Raw genomic sequence first — 18880 nt, forward strand, 5'->3', positions numbered from 1 at the left:
CAATTCTTACAAACAATTCTGCAAATTGTTCTCTACTCAAAATGCTAACAATTATTTTGAGCTCCTTCAGAAAACTAGTTGCCAGGGCTCACCAAAGAGGGCAAAAATGCTATTAAGCCAATGTAATGATCAAACTACATAATATACAAGAAATCCACAGCCAGGGGCAATTTTGATTGCAGAAAAAGCCTGGAGAATGGGTTAACATCCTTCTCAGGGTCAGCGCACCAATCAGAACTGAATGCTCCATAGCTACTTTTTAACCAAAAATGGAAATGTCAGGAGATCCAATTATGGCCCTTCTACATCTCATGTGGTTTGGTCCTCAGCTGGCAATTTTCAATTTAATTTGATTGTTTTATATTAGAGAATGCCTTGAAATAGGGCAGATGAATGCCAAGGGGCCTAAATAGTTCAAAACCTGGGGAAGCACAGGAGTTTGGAGCTAAAAGGAATCATTGAATCAGACCTGGAATTGGGAAATCAGTTCCTTTTTGATATACATTAAAAAGTAGCTTCATCAATAGAAATTAGATCATGTGTTCCCCTGTGAGAATATAAGCAGAGCTGACCTGGATCCATTAAAAGACCCATCTAGTTAGCATTCAGCCAAGCAAAGACCTGTAAGAATCCCAAAAGAAGGTTGTGAGTACATCGGCACCCTCCATCCTAGAAAGAACTGCTGCTAGGCAATCCAACTCAGATCATAGTTGGATGCTGAGCACTGGTGATTGCAACAGAATGGGGGATGAAATATGAACTCTATCACAAATTCTTTTGTGCACATTCCTCTGAAGTATGTGGCCCAAGTTCAGGGTTATTCATTCATCCAATACCCACCTAATGTTGTTTGCTCAGAACAACTTCCAAATGGATAGTGTTTCTCTAAGTTAAGAAATAGGAATGGGAGCTATTTGGATTTCCTTTGTCTTTCTCCCCAAGGCACCATATCTCCCTTCCTCCCCATCTCATTTTTTTCTGGGCCCAAGCCCTTTGATCTTCTTTATGTGTTCTTCCAGACACATCTTTTTATGTTACTCCGCTTTATATCTTTTGGAGGTTTAAGACATAAGAGGAGATGAATCAGCAATCGCTTTTGCTCCTTAGAACTAATTGTGGAACTTCTTTCCAAAAGGTACCAAATCCATCTGATTTTTTAAAAAGGAACTGAAAATCACGTAGTGAGGACATGTATTTTTTTACTATAAAATGCAATTTTCCAAACCTTGTACCAAAGTTTGATAATTTTTTATAGTTTTGATCTGCACATAATATTCTACTCCTAGCCAATAATGTGCCGCCACCTATAACTCATTTTTGACTTTTTTTTAAATTGGTGCAAACTCCACAAGTATATCTTCTCGCTTTTCCTGCAGGTATTTATAATTTATCCTATACTAATAATAGAATCATAGAATCATAGAGTTGGAAGAGATCTCATGGGCCATCCAGTCCAACCCCCTGCCAAGAAGCAGGAAAATCACATTCAAATCATTTTCAAAGGATGCTTTCAGAAAACCCCCTAGATACCCAAATATCTTTTTCCTGGGAGTTGCCAGCTTATTTATAGCCAGCGTGGAGCGAGCACAAATACAGAACAACTTTGCTGCAATTCATAATTACCTCATTTGGCATATAAAACTGTCCAGCTCACATACTGTTTGGCAGCATTATGAATCAAGCACACAAAAACACTAATATACACAGAGTGCTCCTTCAGCTTGGAATGTTAAATGCAATTTTGGCTATGTCTGGTCAGCATTCAGACAGGAGCCAGATGTTTTGGCAGGAAAATGCCCAGTAATTCTTTAACATTAGCCAGCCTTCCTCTGTAAAACATTAACTGATTAGCATGAAGTATGTGTCCAGGACACCCTACCAAGCACCACTTGATTCATGAATATCTTCTATATTTAGGGCACTCGATCCTCTTCATTGCCACTCACAAGTATTATATGGAATTTTGACTTCCTCCACTTCTGGATCTAAAAACATATCTTGTTCCTGGGTGCTTTAATTTGGGGGAGGAGATTTTGAACTGTTCGTTATGATTGCTGCTAAGGGATGTATGCAAAGCAAGTAAAACCAAAGTAGAATTCACAAGAGCAACACAGAAATACTTATGCATGCAGAATAATTGTGCTAGGTGATTAGTGAAGTAAGAATGCAAAGAACATGTAACCAAGAACTCCAAAAACATTTTTCTAAATCATAGAATCTTTGATTTGGAAGAGACCGTGTGGGCCATCCAGCCCAACCCCCTGCCAAGAAGAAGAAAAATCGCATTCAAAGCACCCTTGACAGATGGCCATCCAGCCTCTTTTTGAAAGCCTCCAAAGAAGGAGCCTCCACCATACTCCGGGGCAGAGAGTTCCACTGCTGAACAGCTCTCAGAGTCAGGAAGTTCTTCCTAATGTTCAGGCAAAATCTCCTTTCCTGTAGTTTGAATCCATTGTTTTGCATCCTAGTCTTGCCCAAAAAGCTTGCAATTACTGGGCTGTTTCCAAGGGGCATTGGCCCACCATTTGTTGTTGTTCATTCGTTCAGTCATCTCCGACTCTTCGTGACCTCATGGACCAGCCCACGCCAGAGCTCCCTGTTGGCCGTCACCACCCCCAGCTGGGGTGGCCCACCATTACATACAAATAATTCAACTTCTGAACACTGAGAAATGAAAAAAGAGACCTGGATACAGAAACCAAAAGCTTCTCCAACTACAGCATAGAAGATCATGCACCATTTTAAAAACCTCAAGAGTGAAACTTGAGAGAGAAGCTGAGAGCAGCTTTGCAATCTGGAAGAAATATTCTAAAATTTTCTCTTTTCTCTATGATGGAACATGGGAAGAATTGGGCTCTCTTCCATTTGGGCTCTCTTCCAAGTGAGGGCTTCCCTTCAGACCTTAAGAAAATGGAGTCCTGAGCATCCAAGCACACAGTTCTTTGATGTTATTAGACTAAGGAAGAAAGCTTCCCACCACATGAATAGCAACACACCGCACAAGGAATACTGGCTATTAATGACCTTAAGCACATGCCCTCCACAAAATAATCCCAATACTGTTGTCTTAACTAATGAAAAGCCCAGCCAAATCCTGTGATTTTTCTCTGTTCTCTATTTGTTTCTTGTCAATAAATCAGAGTACAAGTAAACTGGATTTTCTGTTGCCACTTGCTTGTAAATCTTTTATGACCACTGAACTTACTTCACTCCTGTTACTAAAATTAAAATGTATTGCACTGCAAGCTCAGCCTGTGTGAACAAATCCCCACTGTCAGGACTTGTTCTTCCAAACCGCTGGGACTGCAGTTTGTAAGCACACTCCTCTCGTATTGCTCCCCAAACACATGCTGTCCCACAGAAATAACAAGAAAGAATAAGCCAGTTTGTGAGGTTCAAAAAGTACCCCTTTGCAGGTCCTATCCTCCTTGGAAATTTTTTGTATGCTGACAAACAAGCAATCGAGGAGGATATACCAAACATCAGTGCTGCTGTTTGCGAGTAAAAGTAATACAAACATTACTACAACTACCTACAGCTAGTTTAAAGTGATTCAAAGAAGCTTTGGCTTTCCTGCTGTATGCATGTATTTCTTTGGCTCCTACTGCTGCCTCTGGTAAGAAAAAGTTTTCTTATCTGTCTGTTGTTTTTAAAAAATAATAATGAGGAAGCTAATTTACAAGAGACAAAAGTTGGATGAGCGAACACAACAGGAATGTCTTTCACATCACCTTCAGCCCTCTGGGAGAAATAAACTCTCATCTAACTAGCCTTAGCATTTTTAATCAAGCAGGAGGCCTCCTCCTATGCATATTAATACAAAACTATGTCCTCTTGAGTTAGACCGAACTCCAACTAAGGATGTATAATGGGAGTAAACACCTAAAGAAGATCAGGGGCTGCATTAGCCCCATGGAAATCTTGGAGGGCTTCAGGCCCCTTCATTCCACCCCAGAGCCTGTCATGTTTTTAGCCCCACTAGGCTAGCTAGGTAATGCGGCTTGAGAACTGGGCTATGAAAATTTGCCAAAACAAACCCAAACCGTTATACGGTTACAATAAGTTGGAAATAACTTTAAGGCATAAAACATCAATAATAACGTCATTTTAGGTCCATGCGTGCCTATTTAGCACAGCAGCTGCAGTTGCAGTAAACCTTGCCAACCGAAAGGTTGAAAGCTGGGTCAAGGTGAGCTCCTGACCAGCCTAGTTCCTAGCAGATCAAAAACAGGAATGTGAATAGATAAACAGGAGCCACATTAAAGCGGGGAGGTATTTTAGGCATAGTGTTTCAATCAGAAAAAGGAGGAAAAGTATCTTGAGAAGGAAATGGAGCAACAGTATCAACTGTGGTCAGAACCGAGCACAGCCTTCAAAGATGCTGAACAGATGGGGAAAAGGCTATATAATACCTCTATCTGTTGTCTGCCTTGTCAATGTATAATCAACATTGAATGTTTGTTGTATGTGTGCTCTGCGATCCGCTGTGAGACCCCTTTGGGGTGAGAAGGGCAGAATATAAAGACTGTAAGTAAATAAAATAAATAAAATTTTAACAACAGGAGGTGAGCAATTTAGGGGGGGGGGGGTGACAATAATGATCCTGGGGGATCACTTTGCCCATTTTTGCTCTATAGATCTAATGACCTACGTCAATCAAAAATATAAAATAGCATTGAGAAAACAGGCAGGAAATCACCAGATGACCCAGGGCAGTAAGTAGAAGTGGAGAGCTGGCTTCAACAATAGGGCATTAGTGCATTCTTTCAAGTCCTGGGTAAATGCTGTGAGCACTAGCACCACTAGCCAAGATGTGTCATCAATCCTGGTGAAGTACTCAGGACAATATCTTCCCTGAGAGAAGCTAAATGTTCTTCACTTCTTCAGCAAACAGGGCTCCCTTCACAATGAGATTTAAAATTAATCCTTAGTAATTTAGTTTTCCTGCAGGCTCTCTCACTTGGGCTACCATCTCAAACTCAGATACTACTTTTCTAGTTAGCAGAAAGAGTTAATTAGCAGCTCCCAGATTCTAGAATTCCTTCCCAAGAGAGACCAGGGTGGCCCCATCCCTGCTGGCCATCTGTAAGCAGGCCAAGACATTCATCTGCCAACAGGCATTTGGGAGGGGTAAGGGACAGGCTCTGGGTGGAATTAGGGAGATTGGGGAGGGATATGAGTTTTAAAGGCCATTTTAGTGTGTTTACTATATTTTAATTCTGTCTTTACCACACTGTTAGTATTTGGGGTTTTTTTTAACTTTGGTATTGCACTTTTAAAACTTGTCTAGTGTGGATTTTTAACCACCTTGAGTCCCCGCAGGGAGAACAGTGGAGAATAAATAGATGATAGAATAATAATAATAATAATAATAATAATTTGTTCAGACCAAAATTTTTGCTCTTCTCTCAGCAAGAATTGCTTGAGTTCTTATTATGTTTGAAGACAAGAATAATGGAGGAGCAGACCCCCTCCTGTGGTGGTGCCTGGGGATTTCTCTGTTCATATTGCCAGGTTGCTGAATTGGTTTAAGCTATTGATGAAAAGAGTTGGCATGGTATAATAGATGGAGCATTAGATGATGATGCTGGATGCTTTTTAATCTGTGCTTAGCCAAAGAATCCCACTGGGCAATTTAGGCAAGATATCCTCCCAAACAAATCTTGCCAGAAAATTCCATGATAGTAGGTATATCTTAAGTTGAAGGCACACAGCAACAAATTGATTAAAAACATTCTCTTTATGATGGCATTTCAGTGCTACCACTGCTGTCTTGTTTTTGCTGGTCTGGAAACTAATGTTTTCTCTTACAAAAATGTTATATACAAACACACACACACACACACACACACACACACACACACTTTGCTGCAAGCTTTTTTTTAAAAAATATATCCTATGTCCCAATTTTTTTTGAAAACAAAAAACAACCACAACAACACACACTCGGAGAAGTAGGATTAACAAAAGATAGGTGTATGCTGACTTCAGGCTCATTATTCCAACAAATGGCAGCAGAGATAAAATTGAATAGTGTCATTACCAGTATCTCCTTCTGGATGGGAATCACCCCGGAAATCCAGGTAGTTGCTGTTGAGGATCAGCATAGGGTCCTTGTCTTCCTGCAGATAGGTTTGGGGGTCTCCCCTGAGGCCTTGGTAGGAGACTTTCCGAGGCAGACTGAGACAAAGTTCCTTCCAGAAATCAGATGAAGGCACCTAGAGGCAGCCAAAACAAAGGAGCAGCCACTGTCATATCCTTGTTTACCAGCCATAAAAACAGTAAGACCTCTGTATCTACAAAATCTACATTTCCAAACCCCACTGCAAACCTATACAAGGGCTGCAAATATACCATAGAATTGGATTGGAGGCCTGGCATCATCATCATGATTATTATTATTATTATTAACAACAACAACAACAACAAATTTTATTTATTACCCGCCTCTCCTGATCGCTTGAGGCAGGGTGAAACAAATTCAAAAACAAATGAATATATAAAAATACAATTACTAAATTTCATATATACACAAACACACGCACACATATGAAAACTTATACCAAACACAACTACAGAATTGACATAGTGGTAACAGAATGCAAAACAAAACTCATGATTGAAAGTTGACTAGGTAGGCCTGCTGGAAGAGATGAGTCTTCAATTGCGTTTTCAATTCTGACACCTCGTTTAGTTGTCGGCTCTCTTCCAGCAGGTCATTCCAGTCTTGGGACAGCCGATGAAAACGTCCTCTGGGTGGCAGTCGCAGTTGGGTTCTGGCTAGTTGGAGGACTTCAGTGTGCAGGAGAAGGCAATCGTGTAGATAACCTGGACTCAAATTATGTAGGGCTTTAAAGGTCAAAACCAACACTTTGTACTTTGCCTGGAAACTAATTGGCAGCCACTGGAGTGATTTCAATATGGGTGTAATTTGTTCACTTCCTAAACCAATCTAACTACAATGTTTTGAACTAATTGGAGTTTCTCAACTTGGTACAGGGGTAACCTAATGTACATTACAGAAATCCAACCTTGAGGTTACCAGTACATACACCACCATCTCCCTGAAATTCTAGGAAGGGTTACAGCTGGCATATCAGATGAAGCTGGTAGTAAGCACTCCTGACTGTTACATCTGCATGGGCAGACATTTGGAGAGACGAATCCAAGAGTACTCCCAAACTTGAACACAATCTTTCAGGGATAGTGTAGCCCCATCCAGAACTGGTTAACCCACCTCCATTCCTAGGTCAGGACTTTTGATGGCAAGGCTGGGTTCATTTTCAATTTGTTTTTCCTCATCCAGCCCATTACCAGGCATTCATTCAGAGGAGACACACTATCCTTAGCTAAGGCTGTTTTTGAAAGAATGGAAAAATATATTTGGGTGCCATGAGCATACTGATAACATCCTGCCCCATGCAAGGCCCACAAACATTTCCAGAGGGAATATTTTAGGGGAGAGTGGGTAAGATCTCTCTCTGTGTGTGTGTGTGTGTGTCAGGAGCAACTTGAGAAACAGCAAGTCACTACTGGTGTGAGAGAATTAGCTGTCTGCAAGGATGTTGCCCAGGAGACACCAGGATGTTTGATGTTTTCCTATCCTGTGGGAGGCTTCTTTCATGTCCCCACATGGGAAGCTAGAGCTGAGAAGGGAGCTCACCCCACTCCCCACATTCAAACCACCAACCTGTCTGTCAGCAGTTCAGCTGGCACAAAGGTTTAACCCATTGCGCCACTGGGGGTTCCAGTAGGTAAGTGAAACCACAGATTTAAAATCCATGGCTAAGGGAGATGTACTCTACTCTCTTTTGTCCTTGCAACTCTGATTTTGGCAGGCAGTCTGTGAAGTATCTGGCTCCGAAAGAGAGGGATATAATATATTCTATTACTATAGAGGAACTTAGGGTCCAATAAGCAGCGCAGCAATTTAGCTTTTGTTTCATCTCCAAGATGAAACATGCAGCAAAAATCCAAGAGCCATTAAGTAGCATTACTCCTGATGGAAGGCTTTCATGGCCACATGAAGCAACAGAATCTGCATTTCTTTTAACTCAGGATTTCAGAGCAACTATAAATCTGAGTGATTTTTTAAAAAAAGCAACAACATGTACTATTTGGGGTGGGGGAGGAACGTGTGGGCAGTAGCCAGTGAAAGCTCCAAAACTGGAAAGAGACTTGGACCAGTAAAATGCCTGCTGTAGAATCCCTTCCTGCTCTTGCTGTTTCCTGAATGTTTCACAATATTGTGATGCAAGTCCAATCTCATGTAATTCTTTGTGAGAATATCCTCCTGCCAAAACCTTGCAAAAAAAAAATATCCAGATTTTTCGACACCTTCTAGCAAAGAATACATTACACAAGAAGTGATTCTATGGAATGATGCAAAGTATTCATATAGCATATTCAGAGCATTTACTCTTGAGGAGAAAATGACGTGGGACAGGCATTAAAATTTATATATCTCAAGCTGCCTGCACTCTCAGAGTACAGTGGCATAACTGATTGGAACTCCTGCGGAATTTTTCTGTCTCTTCAGGCACAAAAAAGACCTATGTTCCTTCCTGTCCGTTGCCTATTCTTTGTTGTTAATTCCCTTCAGCTTCACTGATCTAACAGCATGTGTTCCCTGAGCAAAGGGAGGGCAGTGAGTTAGAAAGGCAAGATAGATGCATTTGTATTGGCCACATATAGGCTGTAATAAATATCCTTCTACAGGTCTGCAGACGCTATGCTGTAAATAAAAACAGTAGGGATTTTGAAACATAGAAACATCATCCATTAAAAAACCTCAGTGGTAAATTAAGCCCCCATACATACACTGTGAGCAGTTCAACTGGAGAACCCCATCCCCTCACATCTGAGGTTTTTTCTCGCAAACTAAAGCGCAAGTGACTGAGGAATACAGATTATGAACTGGACAGTAAGCAATCAATTATTTGAAAGCTTGACTAATGAGAATAGCTCTCAGCAATCAATGGGGAAATTTACAACAGGTTTCCTCAGGAACTAGGCATTTCAATGACAGGTGACCTGTACATGTATGTCACTCAGGAAAAACAAACTGTATGTACTAAACTTGATGCGACATAGACATTTTCCTGTTTGTGAAACTAAATACGTTCACCAAATATTTAGCATAATTATCGAGATGTTTAAAACTCAACATACTACAGATTCATTTTAGAATTGGAAATTCAAAACCTAAAATAATTCCGAATATTATGGTCACAAACCCCATTCTTTAAGTAAAATGTTATAACAATTGGATTCGAAACTAACTATCTATCTATCTATCTATCTATCTATCTATATAAAGTCAAAGCATGCTTGCCAGACTATCACTTTGTACCGCAAAGGCTGTTGTTAGGTGAAGTTGCCCTCTGTGAGGTCACTGAATTGCTGTTGCTAGGTGAAGTGGCCCCTTGTGATGCCATTGGGAACGAAAGGTGACATGTGTGTGAGGGGAAGGTAGGGAGGAAAAAAAGTGCCACAAAGAGAGTCATGTTGCTATGAAGACATTGTGAGGTAGGCCCTCTCAGAACTGGAGAAGGGAGAAAGGAGAAAGGAAGAAAAGAAATGAAAGGAGGCAGAAAGAAAAGGGAAGGAAGAGAAGGGAAAGGAGGGAAAAGGTATGAGGGGTGGAAAGAAGGAGCAAGAAGGGGTGAAAGCAGGGGGGCACAGTAGCCCCACTAACACCTGAGCAATGCCAGATATATACAATAGTTCATAATATATTCAACTGTGAAAAATCATATTATATATGTGTGCATGCATAGCATTTTTTTCAGAAACAAATATCTTTTGGTTCTTCAAGATAATAAATATTGGGCTGTCCTCCTGACTGAAGGAACTGTGGGAATTTGCTGTAATTAAAACTCATTTTTGCCTTTGGGATCATAACCTGTTCCTGATCTGAAATCTGGTGTTAGTGTATTTGATAGTGTTCTCAAAATATATCTTAATAATCTCTTGTGATAACATTCCAAGATGAACCCTCCTGCATGTTAGATCCAAACAGCAATTACAATACTGAATTAAAATTTAACAAACGTAGAATAAGAAACTTCCATATTCATGCCCAGAATACCAACGTACCATTCAGTTGTTCAGCTTTTAATTTTACAGAATGGCAGTGCAGCTGCCAACCACCAGAGCTGGAACGTCGAGAGCAGAGGATAATAATTCAAAGTAATGATAGGTTTAAAGATAGGCTCATTGTCCATATACCTTTTGAGGGGGTCTGGACTACAGCTGAAGCCCATGATCTATGCGCATTCATAGTTTATGCTTTAAAAGGTCATTTTCGAAGAGAAATAAAGACACACAAATTTAAGAGAAGGTGAAACATAACTAGTTCTAAAAATAATGAATAAAATTAAATAATCCAAAGGTCAATACACTCAAAGATGCAAGGTGGATTTTCAGCAGCCAGAGAATTTTCCTAACGCTGCTGTGGCTGAAAAGAGAAGTGTGGAGTTATATCCTTTACATATCTTCAGTATTGGAGAGGTATGGAGCCGTGGTGGTGCAATGGGTTAAACCCCTGTGCTGGTTGGACTGCTGACCTGAAGGTTGGGTTGCTGACCTGAAGGTTGCTGGTTCGAATCTGCAAGACAGGGTGAGCTGCCGTCTGCCAGTTCTAGCTTGTGGGGACATGAGAGAAGCTTCCCAGCAGGATGGTAACACATCCAGGTGTCTCCTAGGCAACATCTCTGCAGACGGCCAATTCTCTCACATCAGAAGCAACTTGCAGCATGTTCTCAAGTCTCTTTTGATACAATTTAAAAAAAGGATTGGGGAGAGTCGAGATCCCACTGAAAGCTGATCAGGTCTACAAAGTCCCAGGATAAGAGTAGATCAAAGAATGTCCTATTCTCCCCAATAATAATAAGCTGTGTAGCCTTATGCAGGAATAAGATAGGAGGGTTGTTATTGCCAGTGTAGAGAAATATGGATAGTTTTCCCTTGGCAACCATAACTGGAAAATAGCAATTCCCTTTAAGAGGTTTCATTATTTGTGAAAAAGCTGAAAAGGAAAGGAACCATGTACAGCCCTGCCTAGAAGTGCTAGGCACAGGAGGATAGATAGGCATTCGGTGTAAGAAAATGCTGGAGTTTTGAGTTTAACAGTCATCAAAATTATCAAATTGGAATCAGTGCTACATGACAAAGGTTTCTATTAGTGTATGTTTCAACTGATGGAATAATAGGCAGTTCTGAAGTCAACTAAAGCTGCAAAGTGCTACACTTTTTATGTTAACATGCATGAATTAAATGGACAAGCACAAAATTGATGTCTAGCATTGAATAGGCAATTTTATAGCCAGTTTGTGATCCAGCAGTCTCATCACACAATATAATCCATTCTTCATACTTTAGCAGGAGGTATTCAAAGATAATTTTCTATGACATCCATCGGACTGAATGGTCTATAATTTGCAACTCTCCTCCATCTTTTGAAAGAGAGATCACTGTATTCATATTCTATCCTGATAGAACAGAGTTAGTTGTATTTACTGATTGAAACGATTTGGCACAACAGTCTTTCGCTAGATATCACTTTAATAACTCTACTGCCAGAAATGTACTTAAGATCCTGTGTGGTGCCTTGGGTTTGATTACTGGACCATAAGTCAGAAGGACCAGAGTTTGAATCCTCACTCAGCCTTGGAAACCCACTGGGTGACCTTGGGCAAGTCTCATTCTTGCAGCTTCAGAAGAAAGCAATGACAAACCAATTCTGAACAAGAAAATCCTGCAGTAGTTTCACTTGAGGATAAATCAGAAATGAAGACACGCAGCAAAAACAATCTTATCTACTAAGATCTTATTTTAGAGACAATTATTACATCAGATTTTGAATTTCAGCTAGTCTAGAATAGGCATGGCTACTTTTGTCCTGGGGTATACACCAAGAATCTTGCTTTTTTAAAGAAGTACAGACAATTCCTGTTATATTGTAGAAGGGGGAAAGAGGAAGAAAAATTAGTGCATAGGTGATAGCTTGCTCACTGATTGCTAAAAGTAAGCTGCATATTTACTTTTGATGGCATTTTCCCATACACTGCCAAAGATGTTTTCTGAAAGATAAACTGTTTCCTGTCTTATAACTTCACAAGTTCTCTTTGGGGGAGGAGGTAATTCTTTCAGCATGATATTGGAAGCAGCTGTTTTTACTCTCCTAGCCAGCTTTTATCAAATTACTTAGACTGTTTCATGTTGCAGGTCACCCCATAAAGCCTCTTTTTCAGTTATACTTTGAGGTTTAATACAAGCAACAAGATTTGGTCTAAATTCCCCTATAATTTAACAGAGTAAGAAGGGGGGGGGGCTTTAACAGTGTGCCTCCCTAGGGGAACAAGGAATCTCTATCTATTATATCTGAAAGTTGGTAATGGTTCCATTAAAGAAATAACATCTGGACAACGTAGTAGTGGAAGATTTAGTTGTGAGAAGGTAAAAAAGCAGGTTAAATAAAATATTCAAGAATTCCAGGCTTTGATATTACCACAGAAAAATCTGGAGCTTGCCAGTTTAGTAAATTTAGTTTGGATTTTACAAGCACACACCTGTTGCTCCAGATCATCAAATAACATTACTGGGTGGATATAGTAATGTCAAATCATAATAGTAGGGTCACAATTATGTCATATGTTTCTCTTAACCAAAATAATCAAGGGTCTGGAGAACAAGCCCTATGAGGAGCAGCTTAAAGAGCTGGGCATGTTTAGCCTGAAGAAGAGAAGGCTGAAAGAAGACATGATGGCCATGTATAAATATGTGGGAGGAAGTCACAGGGAGGAGGGAGCAAGCTTGTGTTCTGCTGCCCTGGAGACTGGGACGAAGAACAATGACTCCAAACTACAGGAAAGTAGATTCCACCTGAACATGAGGAAGAACTTCCTGACTGTGAAAGTTGTTCAGCAGTGGAGCTCTCTGTCCCGGAGGCTCCTTCTTTGGAGGCTCCTTCTTTGGAAGGTTTTAAGCAGAGGCTGGATGGCCATCTATTGGGGGTGCTTTGGATGCGATTCTTCTGCTTCTTGGCAGGGGGTTGGACTGGATGGCCCAGGAGGCCTCTTCCAACTCTATAATTCTATGATTCTATGGCTCTGATTCTATTATTCTCTATAGCAATTATCTAAATGAGGAGAAAAATGCTGCTATTAAATCTCCCATTTGTAACATTGGTTGCAACAAATAATGTTCTGGATATCACAGCGCAAGAAAAATATCAACAAGCTAGAATGCGTCTAGAGAAGGGCAATCAAGGTGACTAAAAGTCTGCAAAACAAATCTTCTGAATTGCGTATGTTGAGCTTGGAGAAGACTGAGACGTGACACGGTTGCTGTTTTTAAATATCTGAAGAGAAAACATGTAGAATATGAATTAAGCTTGTTTTCTGCTGCTCCAGAGATTAGAACATGAACCAGTGGATTCAAATTACAAGAAAAGAGATCCCACTTAAACTTCAGGAAGAATGATTTTATGGTAAGAGCTGATTGATTCTGAGACTGGTGAGCTCATCTTTTGAGATCTTTAAACAGGTTGGGTGGGCAAATTTCCTGAGTGCTTTCGTTGTATTTTCCTGCACGGCAGAGGTTTGTCTGTTGCAATCCCTTTCAGTTCCAAGAGTCTATGATTCTATAGTCTATAGTGGCAGTGAGAATAAAAGGAAATCAAAAGTGAAAGCCTGATGAAAGCCTACACACATAAATAGTCCTGAGTTTGAGAACATTTGCTTCCAGGAAAGTACATACAGGATTGCACCATCAGAAGAAAGAATTCTCATTCTTCTGCTCTTGTTGGACAAAACCTACAGGTTTGTACACTGGAAAACATATTAGAGTGGGGGAAATCCAAGTGGTACATTTGAAGGCTTAGAAGTCAAAAGGCATCTGGATGACATATACAATTAAGGAAGAACTAATATGATCTCAAGCTTTTCCTGCTTTTCCTGTGGATTATGTTGTCTACAGCAGTGGCAATGCTTCCTCTCCTGCTATTATCTTCACTAAAATAAGCCAAATATTTTGCACAAGGAGAATATAAAAACACCTAATACTTACAAATTAAGTAAGTTTGTGAGAAAGAAACAAAATATAAGCTTAAGAAGAGAATTTTGGTTTAGATTTGAAATTATCCCATTGATAAAGATTGAACAATGGAACAAATGTCACTATTTATCTGCAATGAATACAGCTGGGTGTAATCTAGGGGTGGATAACTGTGGTAAGATCCTACTTTAGCATCAATGTTAATGTTTACACAGTCACATTTTCAGCTGAAAAGTAGTAGGAAAATGTGCCCTTCTTCTGCTTTGCATTTCCTATATTTTCAAATTATTTTTGGATGGGGGTTGATAGACAGTGAAGTGAGAAAATAGGGAAACTATATAACATTTTGGCACATTTTTGCATTATTTTGGCATTTACATCGGAACAAAAAAAACAACAAAAGTTTGCTCTAGGCAATGTCAGGCTATATGCTAATCAAGGTGCTCAGTTGAAACATTCACACCTAGCTCCAGCAGACAAGAGTTTTTTGTCTCACCCTGGTCATTCCACAGATATATAAACCCTTTTTCCTAGTTCCAACAGACCTCACTACCTCTGAGGATGCTTACCATAGATGCAGGTGAAATGTCAGGAGAGAATGCCTCTAGACCATGGCCACATAGCCCGAAAAAACCTACAGCAACTCAAAAAAGCCCTTAATATACTGTGGAGTGATGAGGGTTGTGATTGGCTAATGAGCCACACTTTCCCCAACCCTAGTGCTAACTACTGTGAAGCAGGAGGAGTGAAACAAGGTCTGCACAAAGCAGGTAAAATAATATCCAAATGTTTCTTCAAAATCATCACGGTTAATTTTTTTTAATTTGACTTTATTCTAAGTCATGCCTGAAATGTCAAGGTCCTCCAGAGCATAAACGGTCTGATGTCTTGCTTGATTTTTCTGTCATAGAATCATAAAGTTGGAAGAGACCACATGGGCCCTCTAGTCCAACCCCTTGCCGTGCAGGAAAAGTACAATCAAGCAACCCCAAATATATTGGTCATTGAGCCTCCAAGGAAGGAGCTTCCACCACACTCCAAGGAAGAGAGCTCTTCCTAATGTTCAGGTGGAATCTCCTTTTCTGTAATTTGAATCCACTGCTCCGAGTCCTAGTCTCCAGGGCAGCAAAAAACAAGCCTGCTTCCTCTTCCTTATGACAGCCTTTCAAATAATGAAACATGGTGATTGTGTCTCCTCTCTCAATCTTCTCTTCTGCTGGCTAAACATACCCAGCTCTTTAAGCTGCTCCTCATGTGGCATGGTCTCCAGACCTTTGATTATTTTAGTCACCCTCCTCTGGTCATGTTCCAGCTTTCCTTCTTAACCCGTTCTTAAAATCACCATGCCAGCTAGAACCACCATTCTTCTCATGTTTGACTAAGTGGGAAAAGAATGCCTCAGATCGTAATAGTAAATATTTGGTTTTGGGACCCAAAAAGTCATGTGGTGGGGTGGGGTGGGTGATGGATGTATGCACAGGCACACATGTCAAAGCTATACTGCAAGCAAGGGGCTGGTGCCTACACAATAAATAAGAGGAAGAGGAGTATCAAATATTTATTTGTTGTTGTTTGCCTTCAAGTTGTTTTTGTCTTATGACAACTCTTAAGGTGATCCTACCACAGTGTTTTACAGGCTGGGGTTGTGAGGCTTTTCCACAGTCACCCAGTGGATTCTCCTGGCCCAGCAAGAATTCAAACCCAAGTCTTCAAAGTCATAGTCCAACACTCAAACCAACTAAGCTAAAAGATGTCTGAAAACAGTTCCTATCTGTTAGGCTCCAGCAACTGCAGGGGTCTTGCAAGTTCTGCTTTGCACTATAAACAATGTTCCTTCAAGAAGGCAATCAGTTGAGGCAAAAACAAACACACACACACCCCTGCCTACCCAAGACAAAAGAATATGGTGCAGCACCAGTGGTATCCTGTTTTCAAAAAGTACCACTACATCTTTTAAGCTCAAACCTTAAAATGAGCTCATTTCAAAAAAAGAACTGGGGTTTTTGCAGTTCTGCAAATTACATGCAAACACTTCCATTCAATGTGATGTCCCTGATTGCAATTAGTTTTTAGAGCCTCTCCTTGCCTTAAATGCCATTCACTCCTACTATTCAATGCTGCATTGTTCTTAGCCTCTACCTTGGTTGCTTTCTTAGCTCTATAAAGCTTCTGGGAATTAGATGGAAGCTGAAAAGTCTGCTACTTCCAGAGAGGACTATTTCAGTCATCTACACTGGACATACAATCCTGGCCCTCCTGATACAACTGCCCATTTTGAAAACCACTGAAATTACCAAAAAAAATGTACCTTGGGTGGCACAAATCAGAAAGACAAAACAGGCTAATAAATCTTCATAACCATAATAGAGATATCCAAAAGAGTTCTAGAGGAATGCAATGCTTTAGAAAACTGGCAAATATGGTTTGTCTCTTGTAATATATGGGAGAACCAGAACTCAATGTGCTCTTCCATTCTTCATTTGTACAGTATTTGCACTCATATTTTGCAAACACAGTTGGCAAATAGCGGTGAACTTAGAAGAGGAAAAAATGGGAGATGAAAGTGAATATTTGAGTATTTCAGTTTGTAACACATCATACAATCAGATGACAGAAGAAAACAGAAAATACTAGGGGGAAAATTTGATAAAGACATATCCCTTTCTGAGCTAGAAGACTTCTAATCTTGGAGGAACAAAAAGGTCCTGAGGCAGTTTACTCTTTCCCTAGTAAATACTGATGGTTTCTACCTCAAGGCATCAAGGGAGTGCATGCTTTTCACAGAAACTGGTTGCCTATTTCAGCAGAGGTTTGTAACTTGCTTTTAGAATGATATATGAAGTAGTGCTTTAAACATCATGATGTGTAGCTGCGAATCAAAATTATATTACTGTTCATTTCCCATTGACAGGAAAACACAAATAACTGTAAATCAGAATCCTTTGAACTGCCAGCATTTCCCCTTTTAAATATCTACCTTGAAGAAAGGTTCTACTCACTTCCATCTTTTCTAATCTATTACTATCACCTGTCTTGGTACAGTTCCTGCATTAAAAGAGGTTTGGTGAAATGTATACAACTCTCATCTCTCAGGGTCTGATGCCCCCTTGTGGCCTTCTGTTTACTTCTTTAAAACCAAGGCAGCAAAAGAGAATTATTTTTATTTTCACTTTGTCTGGCGACAGTTCACACTTGCTAGCAGCCTTTGGGAGTACAAAGAGCTACCATTGTGCTCTCAGGTAGATATCCAAAAATACTGTTTGCATCTTACATTAGATGTACAGAACCAGGACATCTGGAGCAGATTTCCCAGGTAAATAAGAGAAAATGCAACTAATAGAAGGTTCATGAAGAAGCCAAACAGATAGGTTGGGACACCTCTATAATCTACTATACTGTCAAATATATCTGAGTCTCAATGAGTAACAGGATGCTCTTGACAGCCAATACTTATGGATCAAGCATTTAAGTACTGGAAACTGGCTAAGAAGATACTCCTTTGCATATTAATTAATCAGTTAATTAATTAACTCTGTTTGTATCCCGCCTTTCTCTACCCCAAAGGGGTCTCAAGGTAGTTTTACATATTGATACCCCTTTGCAACCCAAATCATCCCTCAACATTCCCTACGCTGTCTGTGGTTGTTAGAGTTTGTAGTACTGTATTTGCAATCCCCATATTCCAAAGTGAAGTTACACCCTTTCCATTCACAATTTACCATAGAACTGGCACGCCACATCAACAAGGTCACTGCGCTCTTGTGTTGTTTCAGCAAATTAATGGCTGGATGTGCTATTTTTCGATATTGGCTCTCAAAAGCAATGAAGATTGGCCTGTGGGACAGTTCCAGCAGTCTCCAAAGACCTTCCCTGCAAAAACAGACACCTTGTTTAGAGAATTATAAGCCAAACTTTTGTTTTCTCCTCGAGTTCCAGTTCAATTCCTAGGGATCCAATCAAACTACAGGAAGGGCTTTGTACTGGATCCTGTTACCCACAATACATATATGAGAAATAGCATTACTTTTACTGGCAATCAAACTATTCAGAATTTATTGGAGGAGTAAAACAATAGATTCTTCAACATCACATTTCTTTCAATACATGAGATATATTTTGGGTGCTATAATACAGCAGATCTGCCAGAAGCTACAGTATGTGACTGTATTCAGAGGTTATATTGTTTGACCAAACAACAATAGTTTTGAAGATAAATAACAAACCACGTGGTCACAATCAGCTCAACAGGAAATGCACTAAATTCTCAGACTGTGGGATGCGTGATCCCTTCAAATGAGGATCAAGCACACTCTGGAATCTTGGTTTCCAAGGTTTGCTCAAGCTGTAGTAAAATTTATTTATTTATTTTACAGTATTTGTATACCTTTTTTCTCACCCCTAGGGGGACTCAAAGCGGTTTACACGCAAGTCATGGCAAAAATTCTATGCCAGTACAAACAATTACAATTATACACTACAATTAAGCATAAATCAAATTAAAACAATGCATCCATAAGCAATAAAACAATAATTAAAACAATAAAATGCATATTGACAAACAATTATATGTTATTTTAACCTATGCAGCTAAGATGACAGAAGATATATAGCTGTATTTCAAACTATACTTTGGCGGATAAGAAATTTGTTGGGGCGTTGTGTCATTTCCAGGCTGTATGGCCTTGTTCTAGCAGCATTTTCTCCTGATTTTTTGCTTGTATCTCTGGCTGGCACCTTAAGAGCATCTGCCAACCACAGATGCAGGCAAAAGTCAGGAGAAAATGCCGCTAGAACAGGGTCATACAGCCAGGAAACATCAGTG

The 18880-nt window shown here is 40.0% G+C and overlaps 1 protein-coding gene across 1 annotated transcript in view; it reads right to left on the minus strand.

The window, feature by feature from the left end:
• Nucleotides 1–18880, minus strand: part of SIGIRR (single Ig and TIR domain containing) — a 38651-nt gene that overhangs the window by 1073 nt on the left and 18698 nt on the right. Inside the window, exons 8-9 of the mRNA XM_060770094.2 lie at nucleotides 17778–17928; nucleotides 6044–6218 (exon numbers count right to left, since the gene is read on the minus strand). Of these exons, the coding sequence (XP_060626077.2) occupies nucleotides 6044–6218; nucleotides 17778–17928 (326 nt within the window). The remainder of the gene's footprint in view (nucleotides 1–6043; nucleotides 6219–17777; nucleotides 17929–18880) is intronic.

Source organism: Anolis sagrei, chromosome 1, assembly GCF_037176765.1.
Source record: "Anolis sagrei isolate rAnoSag1 chromosome 1, rAnoSag1.mat, whole genome shotgun sequence".
Taxonomy (NCBI): Eukaryota; Metazoa; Chordata; class Lepidosauria; order Squamata; family Dactyloidae; genus Anolis; species Anolis sagrei.